Source organism: Pygocentrus nattereri, chromosome 22 (assembly GCF_015220715.1).
Source record: "Pygocentrus nattereri isolate fPygNat1 chromosome 22, fPygNat1.pri, whole genome shotgun sequence".
Taxonomy (NCBI): domain Eukaryota; kingdom Metazoa; phylum Chordata; class Actinopteri; order Characiformes; family Serrasalmidae; genus Pygocentrus; species Pygocentrus nattereri.
In genome coordinates, this window is record NC_051232.1 from 26,310,538 (window position 1) to 26,334,505 (window position 23,968).

The window sequence follows — 23,968 nt, forward strand, 5'->3', positions numbered from 1 at the left end:
AGCATTAAAAACTTTAATAATTTGGAAATTTAAGAAAAATCACACATGTAAATTTTTTTTATATTTATTTATGTTCAGTCAGCCAAGAAAGAAAAACTGCAAATCAACTTCATATTTTTGTCTGATGTTTTTAATAAAGAAGTATAAATATGTACTATGGATAACAAGGAAGTGCTGCAGGGCTCCATTCAGATATTGAACATGTTTACATGTGGTGCAGTGAATTCTATTAACTAGGCTGGTGAAGAACAAAGCAGGAACGAGCAGTAGGAAAAGACTAGAAACCAAATATAAGAAAACAAATATAAGCACTCTAGACTGAACATGCAGGATATAACCACAAGAGCGGGGAAATGAAAGCAGTGAATAAATAGTTCAAACAGTCACGTTTGAACGTTAACAGCAGGGCTTAAAACACAAAAGGCTGCACCCCAAACCACATACTACTATACTATACAGTTCATCTGCATTCATAGTACATACTTGTGTGATATACGTGTAGTATGTGGTTGATCCAGCTTTGGTCTATAAAACCTGAGATGTGTTGACCTGAAATCTAACTCTGAGTTTACAGCAGGTGTTATATTTATCCAAGCTGATTGATTTATGAGTTTAGCCTGGTTCCCACCTTTTCATAGACATGTTCCGTTTACAAAGAGGAACCAAAATAACGACATCCTGATTGCTCTCCCCTCGTCGGTCTCGTATCAGATAAAAGAACAGCTGCACCCTGGATTGTAAATGCTATTTGCATACGGGTGTGAGACTGGCAAGACACTGAGAGCTCTTTGAAGTTCAGTTTTATAATAAGAATAATTAAATGTTCTGGGACATTTTCTAACTGAAATGTACTTTGGAGCAGTTGAGTGATTACTTCAGTATGTTATTTGCATTAAACAAATCCAGAGCCCTTGCCCTTAACTTCAGTTGCAAATTATGCGTTTTGCATCAGAACTTCAAAACGCAGAAAGCTCTGCATGAACTCTCATCCTTCATTAATAATAGTAATAATAATAATACAAAGTCTTGCAGCTGCCATTAAAAGTTTGCAAAGGGTTGGTTGAATTCAGGACATACATTAGTAAGACAGTTTAAGTTAAAAAAAACATAGCATAAAATAAACTTCTTAAATTAGTACATATTTATACATTTTCACTTGAAGGCAACAGGAGGCTCTAGTAATAATGAGGTGCCCAAAAGGGTTCTCAGTGTGATGCCTTTAAAGCCATTGAAGAACCACTTTCGATGGCCTAGGAAACCTTTCTAGCTTCTTCTACTTCAAGAAGCAGATGTATCTTCAGGGAACCTTTTTTGTAAAGGAGATATCGTCACTGTCAAGAAAATTTTTAAAAAAATCTTTTTTTAAAAATTTAACATAATTTGGACATATCAGCCTTTACATTGTATTAAAACTTCATGATGAATGGACAAATAGAAAGGATTCAAAATGTATAGATAGTTATAGATATATTACTGCTGTCAGAACAAAACCTTGTATCCGCAAAATGATAACTTTGGAGGAAGGAAAAAACTTTCTTTACTTTCAATGTAAATCAATGGAACCAGACTTTTTTCCCCAAATATATTTAGGCTGTGTTGTTCCATTCATCATGAAATGTACACACAATATAAAAGGTAACAGGTATTATACATTTGTGTACACAACATTATGCATAATTACAATAGGCTATATAACCATATTATGCACATTATGCTGCCGTGCATGATGGGGATTATGGTTCAGCATGTTGTGAAACGGGCTAATATCAATAGAAAATGGAAATAATTTTGCAAGCTGGATAGGATTATGCTGCAGGCCTGATCTGGTGTTTGACACATGTTCTATGGCATCAAACAAAGAACTCTGGGCACCTTTTAATTTTTTTTTTTAAAGGGAATCATGACTGTGAAGACTCTAACACCTCAATCAAAGTACATGTGCAGTAATACTAAAATGTGTTTTATTAACCAAACAAAATACTTCTCATCTTTGTTGTGGCATTAAGTAGTTCTCTCTCTGTTGTCCACCTAACAGGGAGCTAAATACCTAATGTAATTAATAAATGATTAATCCTTACCAACTTAACTAGAGCATTACACTACCCAGCAGAAGTTTTTTTCATTGTCTTATTTTTTTTAGTCCAGTCCAGTAGAGGGATTTTGCAAATTTGTCATGGCTTTTATAATAATCAAAACATTTTCATTTGGTTTAGAAACTCATCAGACCAGGTGAAATTAGTCACCTGTGACACAAACGTACCAAATAGCATGCAATACTGCCACAAGCATAAATAACAGCTACAATTCGATTTGGCATGGACTGGACAAGTTTCACGATGTAGGTGACATCAATGCTCAGACATTCATCAAAAAATTGTGCAGTCGGCCAAACTTCGTGGATGCCTTCTCTGGCGTCTTGCTCATTGTTCCAGGTAGTTCCACAGATTTAAAAAGAGCATCTAAATCTGGGGATTTTGCTGGCCAGTCCAATTTTTGCCTGGAAGTGATGTGATTTTTATTCACAAGCCGTGAAACACGCCGGTCAGTTTTGTCTTTTGGCCACAATTCTAAAGAGGATTTCCTGTGGACTGGGGTTTTTGCCACTCCTGGTCGACCTCCAAATACCTGCAATTTTATCTGCTTCCTTCACACTGTGGTCTTTGACACACCCAAATGCAATCACCCCTTTTTGCCAATCATTAACATCTGCTTTACGACCCATTTTCCGCACATGGAATGAGACCTTCACTGCTCTGTACCACCTCTTCTCAATCTATGAATCCCATTGCACACCCTGTAGAAATTTATAGCCTGATCATCCTTGTGCAACATTATCTACAAGGGCCTGAAGTTACTACCACCTTAAACATGCATGGAGACATTTTTGTCCAGGGACTTATCATATTTTAATAGTATTAGACACATGCACCTCCATAGACTAGTCTTAACAGTCAGGGTTCTCTTTAAAATTGTAGGTATGATAGGTGGTATTGTCAGGAAACCAATGAAAAAAATTAATTACGCAGTAAGAATGACTTTCTTCATGAACATGTGAATTTCCTCTGGAACTCTGCTCTTCATATCGTGCCACAATTTGTTTTTCTTCATATAAACACTCTGATGACCACTTTCCTGTTTTCATCTACACGTATCCGCTCTGGACAGAAGCCCCTGAATCAAGCGGCCGAATCCGGTCATAAATTGTAGTTAGCTGATGCATTTCCTGTGAGGCAGGTTCACATACATGTTTCTGAGAGAGAGAGAGAGAGATAGAGAAAGAAAGAAGAGAAGATAAGTGCATTTATCTGAGGATACACTCATTTCTGTTACTGGATACTGTTAGACTCAGTAAAGGGACTTGAGGGACTTTCCTACTGTGCCTGTGTGTAGCCTGTTTAAATAGTGACTTTGTTCTTGGTCTAGTACAGTACAAAAGAGTTCACAAAGCAGACCATACAGGCCAGACTTTGCACACATGCTGTATGTCCGGTTAGCAGCTTTTAGAGAGCTTTTAACCACAGCTTACTGAAGAAGCCTAACCACTGAGCAGTTCTGCAAGACATGAAACCATACAGGCTCATGGGAAAGAGCTCTACGTGCACACTGTACTGTTCTTATATGTTCATACGTCTGCCAGTGTCTGTCAGTCCATCACATGTCACTGACCTGAGCATGATTTTTATGATTTATCACAGAATATTGCACTTCTTCATTCAGTCCTTCTGTTGCAGATGAGTCTGCAAAGATAAACAAAGGAAGGTCAGTATGCTGCTGATTCTGGTCTGATTTTTATCAGTTCAAAAGAGAGACTGACAGACACTGACTACACCAGAGCAATGGGCACTTGAGATACTATTACACTGCATGCATGTGCACCAATGTGTGTCAGGCAAACAGAAGTCAGAATAATATATGACATAAAAGCAACAGTCATGGATTATAAAAAGTCAGTTTACATTTTTTGCTTTATATTTGTGTGTGTTTGTGTGGCCATAGCATTCTGCGTATTGTTGCTCAAAATTGTCTCAATTTTAGTTTTTTTGTTCATTATTTAATTCATTTACATTTAAAATACAATTTTACATTGTGTCAGAAGTTGTGTGACAACTTGACCAACACAAATAGTTCAAAATCATGTTCAATTACATTGAAAGAACTTTTTCCCTTCTCCTATAAAGTTTTTTTTTGAGGATCCCACAGTGATGATTTTATTATTAGTAATGTTAACGGTATACAGTCATAGGATGCCTGAATTATATTATATACAACATCACTTTAAGTAACAGCAATTAAAGTTTAAATATAGTATTATAATATAATTAAGCCACAACTCCATGAAGGTAAAGCAGTATGAAATTGTTGTTCATTGATTCTGAATGACTTTGTGAAGTCAAGACTTTGTGATTATATGATTGCATGTCAAGCAGTTTGTGTGCTGACTGTGCTCTGATTCTGTTGGACACAGCAGGCTGGAATAGCATGTCAGAATACAGCATAGGTTGTAATTACCTGAATGGTGACAACTGTTCTTTAAACTCTGGAGTCCAGCATAATTTACTTCAAATGAAACTATGAAAGTGAGACTGTAAACCTGAGTGTATATACATCTATACTGATACTATATAGAATACTTTCTGAATGCTCTACCAACAAGATATCTGACAGCATAGTTCTATTTACAGAAATAGTGAGACTGAGTGATGAAAGTAAAAAGTTGTTTGGTTGGAAGACATACATAGACATTACTAAGCAGACAAATACCCGCCTTCTGTGTGCCGACTGTTTTCAGAGTGACGTTTTCTTCTCCGCAAAAGTATGACCATCACTATTATCAGCAGTACAAAAATCACAGGAAGTACAATTGCAATGATATTTGACCTATGTGGTGCACCTACAAGAACTGACAAAAAGGGAAAATGAATTAAGGAAAATAGTTTTTGTATCACTATAACAGTCACACAGTTTATCCTCATTAAATGATTATTCACTCTCTGCTGTTTTTTCTGTATGCCTTTAAAATGTGACGAATGAAAAAGCTTCAACACAGCCAATGATTGTAAAGGGGAATTCCATCTATTTTTCAAAATGTCTGCATACTTAAATCTTTAAGATGTAAATAAAGTCATAGAGAGTTGTTTAATGCGTTTTCACAGCGTTGGTGAACAATTCTAGTGGTGGTGATGGACCAGATGTCCGAAGTGTTTAGTGCCTATAAAAGCTGTCCCACAGAAAACTATTACAGGGAATGGTTATGAATACACTACCTGATGTAGAGAGATTGATTTACAATTGTTTTGATATAAAAATATCTCGCACATTCATGGTATAGAGGTACATGCAGTGTGTTCTAAGGCAAATATTCCTCAATAAAACAGATGTGCTTCTATTTGACCATTATTAACATTACATATTAAAACTCGGACACGTTTACTGGGGTCTTAGAGAGTAAATGAATGACTATATTTGTGTTGTAGACATGCCCTGCGTCCAGGTGTATCCTGCCTTCTGCCCGGAGACCGCTGGGATTGGCTCCATAACCCCCAATCACCACCAATGTGAAGTTAGTCTAGTTTCTCTGTAATGAGCCGTTTCGCCTCTAACCACACTGAATGGCTATGTTTACAATTCAACATTTGATTTATGCAGAAGTTTTGAAAAATCTGTGGAATTCCCCTAGAAAAACTGTCATGTTCAAAAGCAAAAACAAAAGAAAAGGCTAATATATAATATAAACAGAAATTAGAACACAGTGTAGAAATTTGTGGATAATATAAGCTTTGTTGTTCTAAATTTCATTTTCTATTCTTTTATTAAAAGCTGTCATTAACTCGCCTACCTGGTTGGCAGTGCTCTTTGATGTTGACTGTGATCGTCTGCATGCTGACTGGGTTGGAAGTCACACAGGTGTAAGTGTCATGATCAGTCCTCGCAGTTTCCAGAAAGAGATTCAATGTGTCATTTAGACTGGAACTGTTTGTGTGGTTTAATAAGACTTTGGCTTTAAACCAAAACAGATTCAGTCCCCTCACATTCCTCACTGAGCACTGCAATGAGCAGAGTTCACTCTCTGATGGACTGGAGTTGAGTTTCTTCACCTGCGGTGCTGAAACTTTATCTAAAAAAAAAAAAACAAAAAAAAAAAACTTGACATCCAACGAGAATCTGCATGTTTAATATTAGATTTTCTTTAACTGGTTTATTTCACAAATAATTGAGAAATTTAGATAGAAATCTTACCATATACATTCAGCTCATAGACATCTTTCTTATCCTCTTTAGGGTTGTCTACAGTATAAACACCTGAGTCATTTGTTCTCAGGAGTGAGAGAGTGAAGAACCCACTCTGACTGTCCCAGTGGAGACGATTCGTAAACTCTCTGAAAGATTGCAGCTGTTTATTCATCATCTGTCCAATGTTTTTGCCCTCATAAACAATAGTGCCAGATTCAAACACTCGAGTTGGGAGTGTAATAGACTCTCCTACAGCTCCATTCAGTACTTTCTGAGCTGAAGTGCTGGATACTGACACAAAGATGAAGAATTCTGTAAAGGAAAAACAGTAGTGAATATGGGTCTCATGGTCTCAATAAATCTTAAAATAAATTGTAACCTAATATGGCATAACGTTTACATAAATACACTTAAAATGTTAAAATGGTGTAAAACATTCAAAAACACTTAGGCTAACACTGAAAAACAAATGAAAATTTCTTTTGACAAAGATTTTATCAACTGTGATGGTATACAGAGGCAAAATGACCAAAAATCCAGATACTTATGAACCTGGCTGTATTTCCTACTGTCCCAACCTTTTTGGAATACCTTAAGCTACACACTTGATCTTTTGTTCAACTTGTTTTCTTTTTTAATCATCAAGACTTTTTTTCCATAATAAAGTGTACTGGAATTCTCTTATTACAGTCATATATTGATAAGTTGTCTGCCTTAAGATTGAATCACCATTTTGCAAATATGAGACGTTCTGGATTTTAATTAAAATAATAGATTTCTTAGTCATTAATGCTTCAACAGAGCTGTGCTCATCATGTTGGGCACAACTAACATTTTTTTTTTCCTTTTTCAGAGATTTATATAAATTAATTTAAACCTGTAAAGCTACAAAAAACGAACATAATGTAATCATATATACGCGTCTTCAACAAACTGGTATTTATTACCAGTGTTGTAAAATTTTATGAAATTGTATTATTATTGAGTTGCAGTATAGAAGCCCACTCATATTGGTGACTTTCATTCTTAAATAAAATGTTTGAAGACTCCTCTCATAGTTATTTGATGAATTGCTTATACATGCAGAAACGCTTAAATATACTGCCGTCCATTCTCGAAGATTGTGTATTAAATAACCACAATAACTTTTGTGTTATCTCTTGAAACATATTGTGTGTAATATTGTTATCCATTTTAATTTTGGGTCAAAAGTAACACATTATCATTGTTATGGTTTCATTTACTTGAATGTTTTAACACATTTTGTTTTTAACAGATTTGCTTTGAGACTGTTGCTCAGATTTGTCCTCTGATGAGATCCAGTTTCACAGTAGCGCTTACAAACAACCAAGTTAAAACCACATTACGTTATATGTTCTGCAGTTCTATAAAGAAGCTGTTTAAGTCGATACATGTGCAGATGGAACGATTCCGAAATATTTTCAAAGGTTTTGCCATTCTCCAAGCAATTTGCTAAATTATGTGGAGTAAATATTTTGGCTGTGCAGGTTTATTTATTATAGTTTGTGAGTGGATAATATCAATTTATTTGGCTATCATTAATGTTAATGTCAATGTCTAAAGGACTTTCATGCATATTGCAAACAAGAAAAATGTAAGAACCCATTATGTGCATTTTTTTAAGCTTAACACAACAACCGAAGTATTTCCATTCGTTTTTGAGATATCGTGGCCTAAAAAGGTTTATGATCTTAACTGTAGTTTTAAAGAGTTTTGCTAAAAAGTGCAAACTTCACTACTTTTGCTTTATTGTTCTTTACACAGAACATTTCTAGAAATTATTTGCTTTGCGTGTGTTTAACAACTAAAACAAAGAAGGGAGATGTATTACTTAAAATCAGAGAATAATAAGTAAATAGCCATGTGCGTTTGTGCGTATGTCCGTATGACAACCCTGTAAAGCAGTACATCTGATCTTCCTAAATTTTGTAACATGTCTTTTGTATCACTGTATAAAGTTTGAGCCATTAAAATTTAAATGTCACATCACACCTTACTTCAATTACATATTACTCAAGTTTCAAAGTCTACCTATTTATATGATTGTAAAAAGCACATTTCAATATCGCAAAGTATGAGTCCTGTATTTCGAGCGAAATTACAAATGCACTTAATACACTGACCATCCAATTCATTAAAACCACCTCCTTGTTTCTACACTCACTGTCCATTTTATCAGCTCCACTTACTGTATAGCTGCACTTTGTAGTTCTACAGTTACAGACTGTAGTCCATCTGTTTCTCTGAATACTGTGTTAGCCCCCTTTTACCCTGGTTTTCAGTGGTCACGACCGCCATGGACCCTCACAGAGCAGGTATTATTTGGGTGGTGGATTATTCTCAGGACTGCAGGTGGTGTTGTGTTAGTGTGTATTGCGCTGGTCTGAGTGGATCAGACACAACAGTGCAGCTGTACTTTTAGAACACCTCATCATCGCTACTGGACTGAGACTAGTCCACCAACCAAAAATATCCAGCCAACTGTGTCCTGCCTTTTAGTCCATAGGCGGAGCCTCGTTTCAGCCACACCTCTGCATTTCAGAGCAGGAAGTGAGACTGCATCCCAGGCCACATGGTGAGCAGTTAGATCCCATTGTTTTGAAGTAAATGTGTAAAAGACTGAAAATTTATGTGGGACATTGAGAACCGTCATACTTTCTGCAATGAAGTAAACTTTTTTGTGAGGTGTTACAGTTTTATATACGGTTTTACAGCAATTCAAACCTGTGCGTGAACATGTGAACATATATATATACACTGCTCAAAAAAATAAAGTGTGGTGCAATGTGGCGTTGGTGGATGTAGCGAGACATGATGTCCCAGATGTGCTCAATCAGATTCAGGTCTGGGGAACGGGCGAGCCAGTCCATAGCTTCAATACCTTCATCTTGCAGGAACTGCTGACACACTCCAGCCACATGAGGTCAAGCATTGTCCTGCATTAGGAGGAACCCAGGGCCAACCGCACCAGCATATGGTCTCACAAGGGGTCTGAGGATCTCATCTCGGTACCTAATGGCAGTCAGGCTCCCTCGGGGGGCACATGGAGGGCTGTGCAGCCCTCAAAAGAAATGCCACCCCACACCATTACTGACCCACTGCCAACCTACTGACCCATCGCTCTCCACGGCGTCTCCAGACTGTCACATGTGCTCAGTGTGAACCTGCTTTCATCTGTGAAGAGCACAGGGCGCCAGTGGCGAATTTGCCAATCCTGGTGTTCTCTGGCAAATGCCAAGCGTCCTGCACAGTGTTGGGCTGTGAGCACAACCCCCATCTGTGGACGTCATACCATCCTCATGGAGTCGGTTTCTAACCGTTTGTGCAGACACATGCACATTTGTGGCCTGCTGGAGGTAATTTTGCAGGGCTCTGGCAGTGCTCCTTCTGTTCCTCCTTGCACAAAGGCAGAGGTAGCGGTCCTGCTGCTGGGTTGTTGCCCTCCTACGGCCTCCTCTACGTCTCCTGGTGTACTGGCCTGTCTCCTGGTAGCGCCTCCAGCCTCTGGATACTACGCTGACAGACACAGCAAACCTTTTGCCACAGCTCGCATTGATGTGCCATCCTGGATGAGCTGCACTACCTGAGCCACTTGTGTGGGTTGTAGAGTCTCATGCGACCACGAGTGTGAAAACACCACCAACATTCAAAAGACCAAAACATCAGCCAGAAAGCAGAAAGGTACTGAGAAGTGGTCTGTGGTCCCCACCTGCAGAACCACTCCTTTATTGAGTGTGTCTTGCTAATTGCCAATAATTTCCACCTGTTGTCTATTCCATTTGCACAACAGCTGTGAAATTGATTCAGTTAGTGTTGCTTCCTAAGTGGATGGTTTGATTTCACAGAAGTTTGATTTACTTGGAGTTATATTGTGTTGTTTAAGTGTTCCCTTTATTTTTTTGAGCAGTGTATATATACACACACACACGTACACTTCTTCTGGTAACTATTACATAATTTACATCCAGGAAAAGCCTGTTATTTAATAACCAGGTTTGACATGGTGATGACATTTTAGCTCCTGAAAGTTATCATGATAAATTACAGTGGGTATAAAATAAATCTGTGTGAAATTAACAATAAAATGCACCTAACACAAAAACATTATTCCACTGAAGCTTTAGTAGTGCATTCTAGTTTCAGTGGTAATGAAAACTAGTGTATCATGATAAATAGTAGAACCAGGCAGCAGAGAGGATGGCACAGGTTACACAGTCACAAGATTTCGCAAAAAGCATGAGTAGAACCAGGCACTTTTACTGTGGTATCATGAGCTCATCCCACATTGTTTTTCCACTCAGGGCATGTAAAACTGCCTGCCCTCTATTATGCTAGCCATGGAAAAAAAGTAAGTGTGAGCCGGACAGATCTGCTTCATGATTTACCTTGTCTGATCATTTCTGATTCTATCATGTACAGACAGTTGTGATGTATTTTAGTCACCATGCCTGGTTCTAATACTTTAATAAGTACATTCAGTCTTGCATGCATGTTGTGCTCTTGTGGTTAACCAGCCAAAACACCTCCATAATGTTGCACTCTCACATAGAGTTTCTATTTGTTGCACAAGTGCTTGCATATCTCACTATATCTTCTTTCATAGTGTGTATTTACTTCAGATAGACTGTAAGATGTATTTCACAATTTTTAAAAACTATATAGTATTTGCTGTAAATGTAACGGTAATTATTAGGTTTTTTCCATTATTTTGCAGTTCAATCCCTCAAGTCCTTTTTATATTACTATTAATAACATAACAATAATAACAATAACAATAATATATAACTGGATTTTATGACTGTATACAAGACTGTGTCCCATACATAAGTGTAAAAGATGTAAAAAAAATGTCTTTCTTAAAATTTACAATTCAAAGGCCAGTCCTTTTGTTACTGAAAATACACACACATGCACAAGGCCCTGTTGGGGTCTTACAATAATACTTATGCTAGTTTTGAAGTGTAGTTTGTTTAAAAATCACAGTGCATTTTAAAAATCAGTATCCAACGAAAGCAGTGAATCAGATTAAATTCAACTTTCATATATTTATCTTTGTCTTCTAATACAGAGATTCACATCTTTTGCTCTAGCGGGCATTCTCTCTGTGCTGAAGTGCCACAGCAGTGAAGGTGCTAATCAGTCAAGTCACAGACCAAAGTTAGCAAGAAGAAGCTTTTGCTACGACAACTCCCGAGTTATTAAAATATGATGCTTGAAACGATAGCTTAACCACAAAGTTTCAAAGCATGGCTGAAGGGCACTAACTTTAGCCCTGCTTGTGTTGGTGTTTGCTCACATTTGCTTCATTTCTGGAAACAGAACTCCTGAAAACCTTTTCAAGGCAGGCCATAAACTTAACATCTTCCTTTTTTCAATCCAGCAAATGTATTTTCCTTATAAAGACTTATTATGGTAACACTGATGAAAGCGGTACACAAGTGCAGGCAGCCAAAGGGTTCATGTCATTTCTTTAATTGCTGGTCTTTAACAATGTGCCTGGTCTGTAATCCAGGAATGTAAATCCTGCTGATTCACCTGAAAGTCGTGGGTCACCTAAACACTCAGTCTGACTTTATGTACACACAAAGTAGGTTGTTTGTAAATACTTTGGCTGTAACGTGGAGCGAGGAGGCGAACGCATACGCTGAGATAAGCGAAATTTATTAAGGGCAAATCCAGGGTCATAGTCGAAACAGTCTAGCTTCAAATAGCCGACATGGAAAGCAAGTGGGACACACACGACAAAATGAACACAGAACCTCAAACAAGAACTAAACACGATCAACCACCCAAACACGTCAAACAACACAAAGACCAGCGAATACAAAGGGCAAACACAGGGCTTATAAAACACAGGGATAATGAGGGCCAGGCGGAAAACAGGTGGTGACAATCGGGGGCGGAGTCACAAAACAAGGGGCCGGACTAGGAAACCAAAACAAAGAACACATGGACAGGACCAGGAGGGGCCAGTCGCGACATTCGCTGGATTCCATTCATCCGTATTTTTACTTTAATGCCTCACTTGTGTGACCAGATGAGACACATCAACATGTACATGGTTTCCCTTTTACTTGCTTCTGCTTTTTCTCCACTGCAATATAACTGACAAACAAAAGTGCAAGAAGACACATGGTTTCAACTCCAGCCTCACCTCTCTTAAGAATTGTAAGAATTTCTGTATCATAACTGTATGTGAATATAGAAAAGGCCTTCTGTTTACACTTTTGTTGAATGAGGTCTAGATCCTTCTCAGTGATTTGAGTGATCCGATTATAATCTCATCACAGTGTGTCCTGGGTTAGTTTACACCCAACTTTAATGCTGAGAAGTGAAATGTGAGCCGATCCCCTTAAGTGCATATTCATGCACAGGGTTAACGGCCTCATGGACACATACATAATTACTTAAACAGATAGAAGCAAATACACAATAAGCAACTCCTATACAGAAATATTGCTATTCATTTGAGCTACACTATATTTCCAAAAGTAATCAGTCACCCATCCAAATAATTGAGTTCAGGTGTTCCAATCTCTTCCATGGGCACAGGTGTATAAAACCAAGCACCTAGGCCTGCAGACTGCTTCTACAGACATTAGTGAAAGAAAGGGTTGCTCTCAGGAGCTCAGTGACTTCCAGTGTGGTACCGTGATAGGATGCCATCTGTGCAAGTCCAGTTGTGAAATTTCCTCACTACTAAATATTCCACAGTCAACTGTCAGTGGGATTATAACAAAGTGGAAGCGAATGGGAACGACAGCAACTCAGTCACAAAGTGGTAGGCCACGTAAAATGACAGCGGGGTCAGCAGATGCTGAGGTGCATAGTGCACAGAGGTCACCAACTTTCTGCAGAGTCAATCACTACAGACCTCCAAACATAATGTGGCCTTCAGATTAGCTCAAGAACAGAGTAGAGAGCTTCATGGAATGGGTTTCCGTGGCCGAGCAGCTGCATCCAAGCCCTACATCACCAAACACAATGCAAAGCGTCAAATGCAGTGGTGTAAAGAGCCGCCACTGGACTCTAGAGCAGTGGCGAGGTGTTCTCTGGAGTGAGGAGACACTTCTCCGTCATGGCAATCCAGTGGACAAGTCTGGGTTTGGTGGTTGCCAGGAGAGCAATACTTGTCTGACTGCATTGTGCCAAGTGTAAAGTTTGGTGGAGGGGGGATCATGGTGTGGGGTTGTTTTTCAGGAGTTGGGCTCGGCCCCTTAGTTCCAGTGAAAGGAACTCTTAATGCTTCAGCACCAAGAGATTTTGAACAATTTTTGGCCATGATCTGACAGTTCAACACTCTAATTAACCGACTGCTATTTCATATGGTAGTTACATCTTTCTCCTTTCTTTCTCTCATTCCAGTACATATCAGAAACAGAAAGAACAGGTAGTATATGTCAGATAATGTGAATATATCCAATCTGCAGTATGTAAAAGAGGCACAGATTCTGGAGCAATGTGTACAGTTTATTAAACTAGCTGTTCATATGATTAGGTCTCTCACAAAGAAGTCTTATTTGATTATTATTTGATCATTTTATTAGATTGATATTACTTGATTTTATGCTTTAACAACAACGTGGTTACCTGAATGTAGTGCTGAAACCATATTAATCGAGTCGGCTCCACCAGTTTTATAAATGTCATGCGCGCTGGCAAGAAAGGTGGAGGCGTAGCTGCTCTATACTTTTCAATGCAAGCAATTCTCATTGGTCGTTTTCACATCCTTTGACTATCTTTGTGCAGTTCTGAAAGGGGTACAAAGAGTAATACTAGTAATGTCTACAGGCCTCTGAAGATCGATGCTAATTTTATTGATGGATTTACAGATATATTATCTTTTATTTCCACTGAAATTGTTTGAATTGAAGTGTTTTTGCTGGTGATTTTAACATACATACTGACATATTGAATTCTAATGGCAATTCCAATTAATGTCAAAGAACTCTCTCTCTCTTTCACACACTCTCATATATATATATATATATATATATATATATATATATATATATATATATATATATATATATAAAATATATTGTGTTATATTGGACTCTTTTGGACTCACTATCATCACACTATCATGGCCACACTCTGGATGTGGTTATTTCAAAGGGTCTCAACACAACATATCAGCTGTTGTTTGCACGTTTACTTTAAGAAAAGGTTTGTAAATGACAGCGCAGCTACACTTTTCATGAGTTAAAATATGCTCTGTTATATATTTTGGTTAAAATGCTCCAGTTCATTGGTATCAATAATGAAATTTTAATCAGTACAGTGAATCATCTCAAATCCTCCACTTGCAGTCTTGAGAACTTTTTAAAGATCGTGTTTTAGTAGCAGCAGATATTCTTTAGGTAGTCAACACTTAACTCATGTCAGGTGCTTTTCCTAAAACATTAAAAACTGCAGTTGTGAAGCCTCCCTTTAAAAATAAAAATGTAGAAGCAACTCTATGGAGTAATTACTGGTCAAGTACAAATCCACCATGAATTCATTTCAGTTATTACAGTTTAGGTCCAGTTGTAGTGCTGACACGGCTCTAATTATGTTTATTAATGACATCTGTTGAAATAAAGACTTTGGAAAAACATCTGTTCTACTACTGCTCGATCTCAGTGTTGCTTTTGAAACCCTTGAGCATAAAATATTCATAGATAGACTTGAGAACTGGGTTGGTCATACAGGAACTGTCCTAAAATGGTTTAGTTCATACCTGCAAGGAAGGGGCTACTTTGTCGAAGTAGAAAAATAATGTTTTTGAGAGAATGCCAGTGACACGTGGTGTCCCCCAGGGTTCAATTCTTTGGCCACTCTTATTTAATTCATACATGCTGCCTCTTGGCCAAATACTAGAAGGCTATGGGATATTTTACCACAGCTACACAGAGGATACTCTGATTTGCACTCCCCAAACAACTATGATCCTCTTGACTCACTGTTAGTGCCTTGAGCACATCTCTAACTGGATGGGGAAAACATTTCTAGTTAAATAAAGATGAAACAGATTATTTTATTAGGAATAGCAATGAGAGCCACAGACTAGCTGCCTATCTGGACTTGAGATTTATAAAATCTAAAGAACTAGTAAGTAACCTTGGTGTACTAATAGACTTTGATCTCAGTTTAAGCTGTCATATCAAAGCAGTTACTATATTAGCAGAAAAAACTGATCCAAGTCTTTATTTCTATCAGGATTGATTGCTGTAATGGTCTCCTAACTGGACTTGCAAAAAAGACAATCAAATAGCTTCAGATGATTCAAAGTCTCACTAGGAGTAAAAGAACACAACACCCCCATTATTGAATCCTTACACTGACTACCAGTTACAGAATAGACTTTAAGGTGCTGTTAATGGTCTATGAATCACACATCGTGTAGGACCAGCATATTTATCTGATCATTAGGAACTGGTCAGTTAGGCTTGCTGAAGGTAAACACTAAACATTGTGAAGCAGCGTTTGGCTACTATGCTGCTCTTAAATGGAACCAACTGATTGAGCATTAGAAGAGCCCCTGACACTGGACACTTAATTTCAGGCTGGAAACTTATTTAAGCAGCTTTCAGCTCAGTTTAAAACACCTGTTAATTCTTCTAACCCTGCTCCTCTGTAATGGTATTTTATTATTCTATTTTTCTTTCCAAATTGATGATGCTCTCTTTCAAAAGCTATTGTTTTAATCATATTTTATTTTTTTCCTTCCCTTTACATATTGCTTTTCTCATTTCTTTACCTTTTACATGACTTTGTATTTTCTCATTTGTAAAGCACTTTAAATAACAGCAGTGGATGAAAGATGGCATATAAATAAACTGCCTAAAAAAAGACATTGATGTCAATTGTTTTTTACCACATGAAGTATTTATTTATTTAGTTGGTTATTTTATTGGGTGCAACTAACCATCTTTTGTTTGACATTCAGACATCCTGAGTTTTTTTTTTTTTTAACTTTAACATTCTACAGACATCAGATATTTTTCCTGTTAAAACAGTTATTTGGTGGTGGCTTGACTGCAGTTGCAATGCGAATTTGCATTGTGTTTGTGGTAGTTCCAGTGTGAGTGACTGTTGTGAGCCCTGCTTTAGTAACTTGTTCCCTCACCTTTTTCCATACATAATTCAAATATGGACTGGAACTGTATTTTGAAGTGTGTCACCTGACCTATCCAACTGCAAAGTAGGTGTGGTTCCTTTCTGCACAGTGCCTTATTTTGGTTAACATTCACATTAACCAAAAGCTGCAGTTAAGTAGAGATTGTTTGTTTCATTCATGAAATGAGTCAGTTTTTCAAGAATGTTAATGTTTTGGTTCTGTAGATTGTCACAGCCTTACAGCTCACTGTTAGACTTATACAGCTATAATATGGAATGTAATGTTTAAGCAAGAGGGAGTGTGTTATCGTGAAATAACATCACGGGCCAAAGGCGAGTGTCATAGATCATCACAGCTGCGATGTTATTCGTGATAACACACAACCTCGAGTGTTCCATTGCTTTTATACAGCAGTTAAAATACATAAAGTAAGAAATTAATAAACCAGGCCATGAGCGCGGCGTTTAATATGTTTTAATGTTCAGTTCCTTCCGCCAAATTATAGCTCCTTAACAAGCAGCTTGTTGCTACGTCAGAGTAACGAGCTCCGCCCACTCACTGCACAGCTGGCAGTTGTTCTCCAGCTCCTTACTTTAATTTCTGAAACTGTCATCACCACTGATCAGCTTTTCAGTCGGCAGCTGTGACAGAAGAACAAATAAACATCTGGAATCAGCCAGAAATGAACCAATTACCATTCGCCAAACGTGTAGTCTAATCTTCAGAATCTGAGGAAATCGGACTGAGCCATAAAACCGCCGCAATATCAGGTTCAGCTCAGTGTTGTCATTTTTGGCCAGATCAATATTAATGTTGTTTTGGTCCAGCCCATTTTGTTTGGCGAATGGTATTCGGTTCATGTCTGGCTGATTCCAGGTTGTTTAGGTGTTCTTCTGTCACAGCTGCTGCCTGAAATGCTTGCTCAGTGTAATGTAACATCCCATTTAGCAGATATCAGATATATAATGTCTTTCTTCCAGAACATTCTGGTGTAGTTCTTGAGCTGTCTCGCACGTATAGAATGTTTAACTCTTTAAAATCCCAGGCTTATTCCATACTCAGCCTTGTTATTCAGTAACTACAGGAACTTCAATGCAAACTGGATGAGATACTCTTAGGTTATAGAACTGTGTAAGAAAACTTTGGGCCTGCCATCAGACCCTGGACATGTAAGCGGTTAAAATCTACCCACATATTTTCAAAAATGTTCAAGTCAAGGGACGGTGAGGGCCACTTCAACAATTAAGAGTTTGGACTGTGTTTTAGTTTTGGCTGCCTTGTTATACTGTGCATACCCCTCTTGTTTTGAGAGGTCCTGTTTTTAAACTATGTTCGGTTTTAACCAATAAAGCCCTGCACTTGGATCCTACTGTTTATGAGTCTGTTGCCTGCTGCTTTGTCTCTTAGCTTTGTTTTCAATTTGTGGGTCACAGGCTTCCTGTATTTTAACTCTTTCTGTGGTTTGTCTGGAATTGCTACGGAAGCTAAACCCTATTCTGCCCTGTCACTAGAGTAGAAAGGTTTCCATCCATCCATCATCGTTGACCGCTAGTCCAGACAGGGTCGCGGTAGCAGTTGGGAGAGCAGAGAATCCCAGATGACCCTGTCCCCCGCAACTTCCTCCAGCTCATTCCCGTGGACCCCAAGCCGCTCCCAGGCCAACTTGGAGACATAATCCCTCCAGCGGGTCCTAGGACGACCCCGGGGTCTTGTCCCGGTAGGCCGTGCCTGGAACACCCCCACCGGGAGGCGTCCAGGGGGCATCCGGATCAGATGCCCGAACCACCTCAGCTGGCTCCTCTCAATGCGGAGGAGTAGCAGTTCTACCCCGAGCTCCTCCCAGATGGCCAAGCTCCTCACTCTATTGCATACCGTGTAGCCCGTCACCCGATGAAGAAAGCTCATTTCTGCCGCTTGTATTCGCGATCTCGTTCTTTTGGTCATTACCCACAGCTCATGACCATAGGTGAGGGTTGGGATGTAGATTGACCAGTAAACAGAGAGCTTTGCCTTTTGGCTCAACTCCCTCTTCACCACCACAGTCCGGTACAGTGACCGCATTACTGCTGCTGAATACAGCTTGGGCGCAGCCACCCCAACCCCTCCTGAGTCGCCGGACAGTTGTCCAGAACCTCTTTGAGGCCAAACGAAAGTCTTTTTCCAAGGCCTTACCAAACTCGTTCCATGCCCTGGATTTTGCTTCTGCCACCGTTGCAGCTGCCACCTTTTTTGCCTGTCGGTACCTATCTGCTGAATCGGGAGTCCTTCGGGCCAACCAGTCCCTAAAGGCCTCTTTCTTCAGCTTGACGGCCTCCCTCACCACCGGTGTCCACCAGGAGGTTCTTGGGTTATCGCCCCGACAGGCACCCAAAAGCTTTTGGCCACAGTTACGCCTGGCAGCTTCCACAATGGAGGTTTTGAACAGGGTCCATTCAGACTCCATGTCCCCTACCTCCTCCAGGACGTGAGAAAAGCTCTCCCGGAGTTGGGAGTTGAAATCATTCCGAACAGGGGCCTCTAAAAGTCGTTCCCAGCACACCCTCACTATTCGCTTGGGACTACCGGATCTGACCATCAGTCTTCCCTGCCATCTGATCCAACTCACCACCAGATGGTGATCAGTTGACAGCTCAGCACCTCTCTTCACCCTAGTGTCCAGAACATATGAAACAGTATAGCAAACATATAACACTATAAACATATAGTGTCCAAGTCAGATGAAACGACAACAAAGTCGATCATTGACCTTTGACCCAAGGAGCTCTGGTACCATGTACACTTATGAACATCCTTGTGTTCGAACTTGGTGTTCGTTATGGACAATTCCTGCCTGGCACAAAAGTCCAATAACAATTCACCATTCGGGTTTAGATCGGGCAGGCCGTTCTTCCCAATCACGCCTCTCCAGGTCTCCCAGTCATTGCCAACGTGAGCATTGAAGTCTCCCAGTAGGACTATGGAGTCTGTAGGCGGGACCCTTCCCAGAACTCAGGCCACTCGCTCCAAGAAGGCCAAATACTCTGACCTGTTGTTTGGTGCATAGGCACAGACAACAGTCAGTTTTCCTCTCTGCGATTTTAATTCGCATTGAGGCGACCCTCTCGTCCACCAGGACAAACTCCAACTGCATAGTCACCAGCCGGGGACTTGTGAGTAGAAAGGTGTCATACATTATAAAGTCTGCGTAAACAAGAGATCCTGAATTATTTATCAGTAGGAACTTTGTAAGTCCTTGTTGCTCAGAGATACACATTAGCCCAAAACCAAAGCCAAATTATGACATTTTGGTCTGTTATTAGCAGGGGCCTAAAGACTGCACTGCAAGCATGACCACTGTTTAGTATCATAACTAAGATGGTGTGGGAGAAGGTCAGGTGCATGCTCTACAAGCTGCTTGAACCATAAACAAACACTTATGTTTACAAAACAAGTATGGTCAATATTTGTGGATGTTCCAGACTTTCCAGTTTGGTCAAGGGCAAAATATACTTAAGCCTATGAATATGAATAAAGACCAAAAAATATGAGTTCGATTTTCAAGAGAAAGCTGGATTTCCGTATCCTACATTGTATTTTCTTCATGGCAGTGTGTCTTTAAATGCTATTATTATTTCTGCGTTTTTTGCCTATCTCTGTCTCACACCTCTGCCCTCAGCAATGATGACAGAGAATCAAGTTGTTCACCATGAACAGGATATCCTGCTCAAGCCGACCACTTGTAAAGCACACATTTGAGCGAGATGTGAATTAAAAATAAAACACTGCATGCATCGACTCATAGTTGTCTGAGAAATAAGTGAGACCACTACAATACCTCTGAGTTCAAGTACATATAATTCAGTTATTAAATAGCTCAAGTTAATGTTTGGAATAAGATTTAAGTTACTAAAGTGCACTAACCCCCACCCCCCACCCCCCTACCCCTGGTCACTGAGTTGGTACACTCAAGGTTACCTCTTCAGTAACTTTAGTTGGGAAACTTATTTGTACCATATTTCATTGTAATTATCTATTGTAATTATATATGAAGGAGGTCCTTCAGTGCCATGGCCCCCAAACTCTGGAATTCTCTTCTTCAGTCGCTCCGGGACTGCTCTTCCTTTTCCTCCTTTAAGTCTGACTTAAAGACTTTTCTCTTTAATACGCATTTTTCTTCCTCCTCCACTGCTTAGCATGGGCAAAAAAAAAAAACTATGTGAAGCGACCTTGGGTTTGTGAAAGGCACTATATAAATGTAACATTATTATTATTATTATTATTATTATTATTATACATTTATATTTTAAGTCATATTGACTCCACACATCATGTTTTGTCTCAGGATGTTTTATTTTATTGTTCTATTGTAAAACATTAGGTTATGAAAAATACAAATCCAGTTAAAAATGTTGTCATAGTGTGTAAAATTAAAAGCCAATAATTTGTTAATTGTGTTTGACTTTGCATTCATTTGAAAACAATACAGAAATACAGTATTTTATTTCAATTATGCAGTTCATGAGCTGCACAACTTTGTGAGCCATTTGTTACCATATTTTGCTCTTCATAATGTACCATGCTTCAATAGGAAATGAATATGTTGCTGCAAAATGTGTACATACTTTTCAATGTTCAGGGTCTTAACTTGCATTTGTGGATGCAGCAATGAAAAGTTTATTGACAATGATTTGTCGAAGTATTCGTGAGCCTGTGCATGGTTTTTAATGCAGTGTTGTCTGAGGGAGGTCACAGGCACCAAGACGTGGTTTTTGGCCTTGCTTTTTACACAAAATAGATTTTTCCAGCTTCTCTTTTGGTGATATTATGCACCACAGAAGGGGGAAATGCATAAAAACCCTGCAAATGCTCAAGAAGGAACACTGGGCCTTATTCATCAACCATTCAGAAGGAATTTCATGAAGTTTCCACAAATATTCCGACATTTACCATCGCTTTCTTTGCTACCAATGCTTTATCTGATATTTGTTCCTTTCTTGGATATTTTCCTCTACTGTCTTTGTACTGCTTTCATTAAAACAAGTCACTGTGGATTTACACATCACAGCTTTCTGTTTATATTTGTATATATTTCTGTTTATATATTGTATTTTACATACTGTCCCAACGTTTTTGGAATTAGGTTTGTCCTTTTTACTTTTTTTTTACTGTGAAAAACCTCTTTTAGGCACACAGTTGTACCTTAAAACTATTTTTAAACCTCTCAGGGTACATTCACTTTGTATCTCAATGAACAAACAAATTACCTGTACAGTAACTTTGTTCTCACAAAGGACAGTCATATGCAACCACCTCAACACCCTCAGTCACATATTTTGTTGATTTTCTATGGTTAACACATCCACTACGGGTATATGAGTATAAAATTAAAGCATTAAATATGAAATGTGCCTTAACACATTACACATATTTTATTACTTTCAGCAAATTAAGTTATTGTGCATTAAAATAAGCAGAAGTGTGTTCTCTATAAATGGTGTGTTCATTTATTTTCACTTTGAAAATGTACAAAAAGTGCAATTTGACCACGGAGCACATTTTTTCACACGGCTCTAAATTGTACCATCGAAAAAAGAAGAACTGCTTTTTATGTCATAAGCAAAATTATAACAACAACAAAAGAAATAGACCGGTCCTACAAAGCAAACAGAGAAGTCTCACCTGACTAAACTGGCTCATGTTCTTTGCAATTTGCAAGTCAAATATTGAACAGGCAGTGTCAACGACCATCCACTAAAACCAGCTCTGAACATGAAGCATCAAACATATGAGTTTTTTGTCTTTCTGGTTTGTTATCAAGCCATACATGTTCAGCGAACCAATGGAAAAGAATGTGCTCTTTTTAACTCAAATCTGTAAGTATGTTTTTTCTCTCTGTGCTCATTATTCTCCATAAAAAAGAAAGATTAACACGGTCATGACTCTGAGAACGTAATTTAATGTGTTTACAAGATCGCTTGGTCAGACATCTTGCTTTTGTAAAGTCTACCACCGTGACCGCTACATAGATAAAGGGAGAAAAACATTTACTGATATTTAAGACGAACAAGCTGTATATTAGAAAGCTTACCTGAGAAACAGTAGAAGAGTAGAGTCCATCGCTTGTTCATTTTTTAAAGCCGTGGAACAAAGAGAGCAGCAGCAGCATCTTTTTCTTTTTTCTTTTCTTTTTTTTTCTAGGAAGCGTTAGGTGGGTGGAGACTAAAGAGGGCTGTTTTTTTACAAACATGCAGGCATTTGTCCAAAATGTGTGTATGTATATATAAAATACTCAGAATCCATAGTGATTCAACTTCACATATATCATATCCGTTTTCGTACAAAGTACCAGGCACAGTAAAAGTCTTTCTGTATTCATTCTCCATCCATCTGTAGCCTGTGATTCACTTATAAAGTGCAAAATGACCACACCTGTTCTGAGTGGGGAGGGCCATGGATGGTGTTCTGTTTCTGTCCTAGGATTGGACTAGTGCTTATTTATTGGTACAAAGAGATGAGAGAGAGAGAGAAGCAGGGGCCAAAGACATGGAGCTACGTCTACTGGCTTAGACAGAACCATCTGCTGGACTTCCCCTGCTTTTCCAGATGAACTCCAAGCTTACAGCAAATTACCATGATACACAGGGAGTCTGGCTTTAGAAGTCATGTAGGCAACCCAGCTGGGGCTTAATTAAGCTCAGTCAGACCCTCTGATGTGTGTTTACCAAACAAACCTCACCGGATATTATGTGTGTCTCTGAGGAGTTTATCTCCCAGGCAACATGGGCTGAAGTACAAATAGAAGCAGCAGATACTACAGTGTTTTTTTTTTTAATCAGCAGGCCGCATTAGTTTAGATACATGCGTTCATACATTCTCCATCCTGCCCTTGGCTTAACTGGAACGGGAGATGCATATTTGTAGCTGTGGTGAACGGGGAAACAGTTCAAACACAGGAAGACCCCACAACAGACGTATCCTTTGGCAAAAACATCCGGAATCCAGCTCTCTGAGGGCAGCCTGGATGTAAAAGGCTTTTGTTGTAAACAGATAAACAAAGGAAGCGGGGTGGGGTTGGACATTCATGCTGAAGGCAACAGCTCCCTCTGCAGTTTGCTCGTTTGTTAATCTTAATTCTTTACATTTTTTAGAACTAGAAATGGCTTCTTTAATATTATTATTTGCCTGTGTGTATAATAAAGGATCCATATTGCTGCACGGTTGCCAAAACAACTCAACTTTTGGTTCCTCTCTCTTTCCCAAGGTGCTCAAATATCTCACCCTCAAGCATCGAATGAGCAACATTATATCGGAGTCAGGAGGTGAAAGCATGTGGTTTCTAGATGTAGGGAATAAAGGTATGAAACTGTCACTGGGGTGGGACCCTCAAGGGTACCTCTCAGTACCTTTAGTCAGGGAATATAACTGAACCATAGTCCACTGAAAGGATATGTTCTAAGCTGTACTGACTCCACACCCTGTCTTGCCTCCAGACATTCGGCTATGAGAAGGTACAAATATGAACTTTTCACCTGGAAAAACGTATTTAAGGTTCACACTTGGACCTTAAAACCGCTGTAGTATCTTTGAGGGAACATTTTCATTGTTTGTACCTTGAGAAACAAAAAAACGTACCTG

General features: G+C 38.9%; 1 protein-coding gene across 5 annotated transcripts; it reads right to left on the reverse strand.

The window, feature by feature from the left end:
• Nucleotides 1-112: 112 nt before the first annotated feature.
• Nucleotides 113-22,762, reverse strand: LOC108414019 (SLAM family member 8-like). 5 transcript variants are annotated; one of them, XM_037532945.1, is made up of 6 exons: nucleotides 22,422-22,761; nucleotides 6,238-6,543; nucleotides 5,837-6,115; nucleotides 4,762-4,900; nucleotides 3,667-3,737; nucleotides 113-3,250 (listed from the first exon to the last, which is right to left on the reverse strand). In XM_037532945.1, the coding sequence occupies exons 1-5, from the start codon at nucleotides 22,459-22,461 to the stop codon at nucleotides 3,710-3,712; spliced, it is 792 nt and encodes a 263-aa protein (XP_037388842.1). In that variant the 5' UTR covers nucleotides 22,462-22,761; the 3' UTR covers nucleotides 113-3,250; nucleotides 3,667-3,709. The 5 variants fall into 5 exon arrangements, with proteins under 5 accessions (XP_037388842.1, XP_037388840.1, XP_037388844.1 ...); XM_037532943.1 differs by having other exon boundaries at nucleotides 4,766-4,900; nucleotides 22,422-22,737; XM_037532947.1 differs by lacking the exon at nucleotides 3,667-3,737 and having other exon boundaries at nucleotides 4,766-4,900; nucleotides 22,422-22,759.
• Nucleotides 22,763-23,968: the final 1,206 nt, after the last annotated feature.

Excerpts from the sequence above, each read along its gene's own strand:
- LOC108414019 (XM_037532943.1), bottom strand. The coding sequence starts at position 22,461 with ATGAACAAGCGATGGACTCTACTCTTCTACTGTTTCTCAG. Across the intron at positions 4,901-5,836 it reads CAAAGAGCACTGCCAACCAG|TTCTTGTAGGTGCACCACAT; the intron begins GTAGGCGAGTTA and ends CCTTTTTGTCAG. Across the intron at positions 3,738-4,765 it reads AAACAGTCGGCACACAGAAG|ACTCATCTGCAACAGAAGGA; the intron begins GCGGGTATTTGT and ends TTATCTTTGCAG.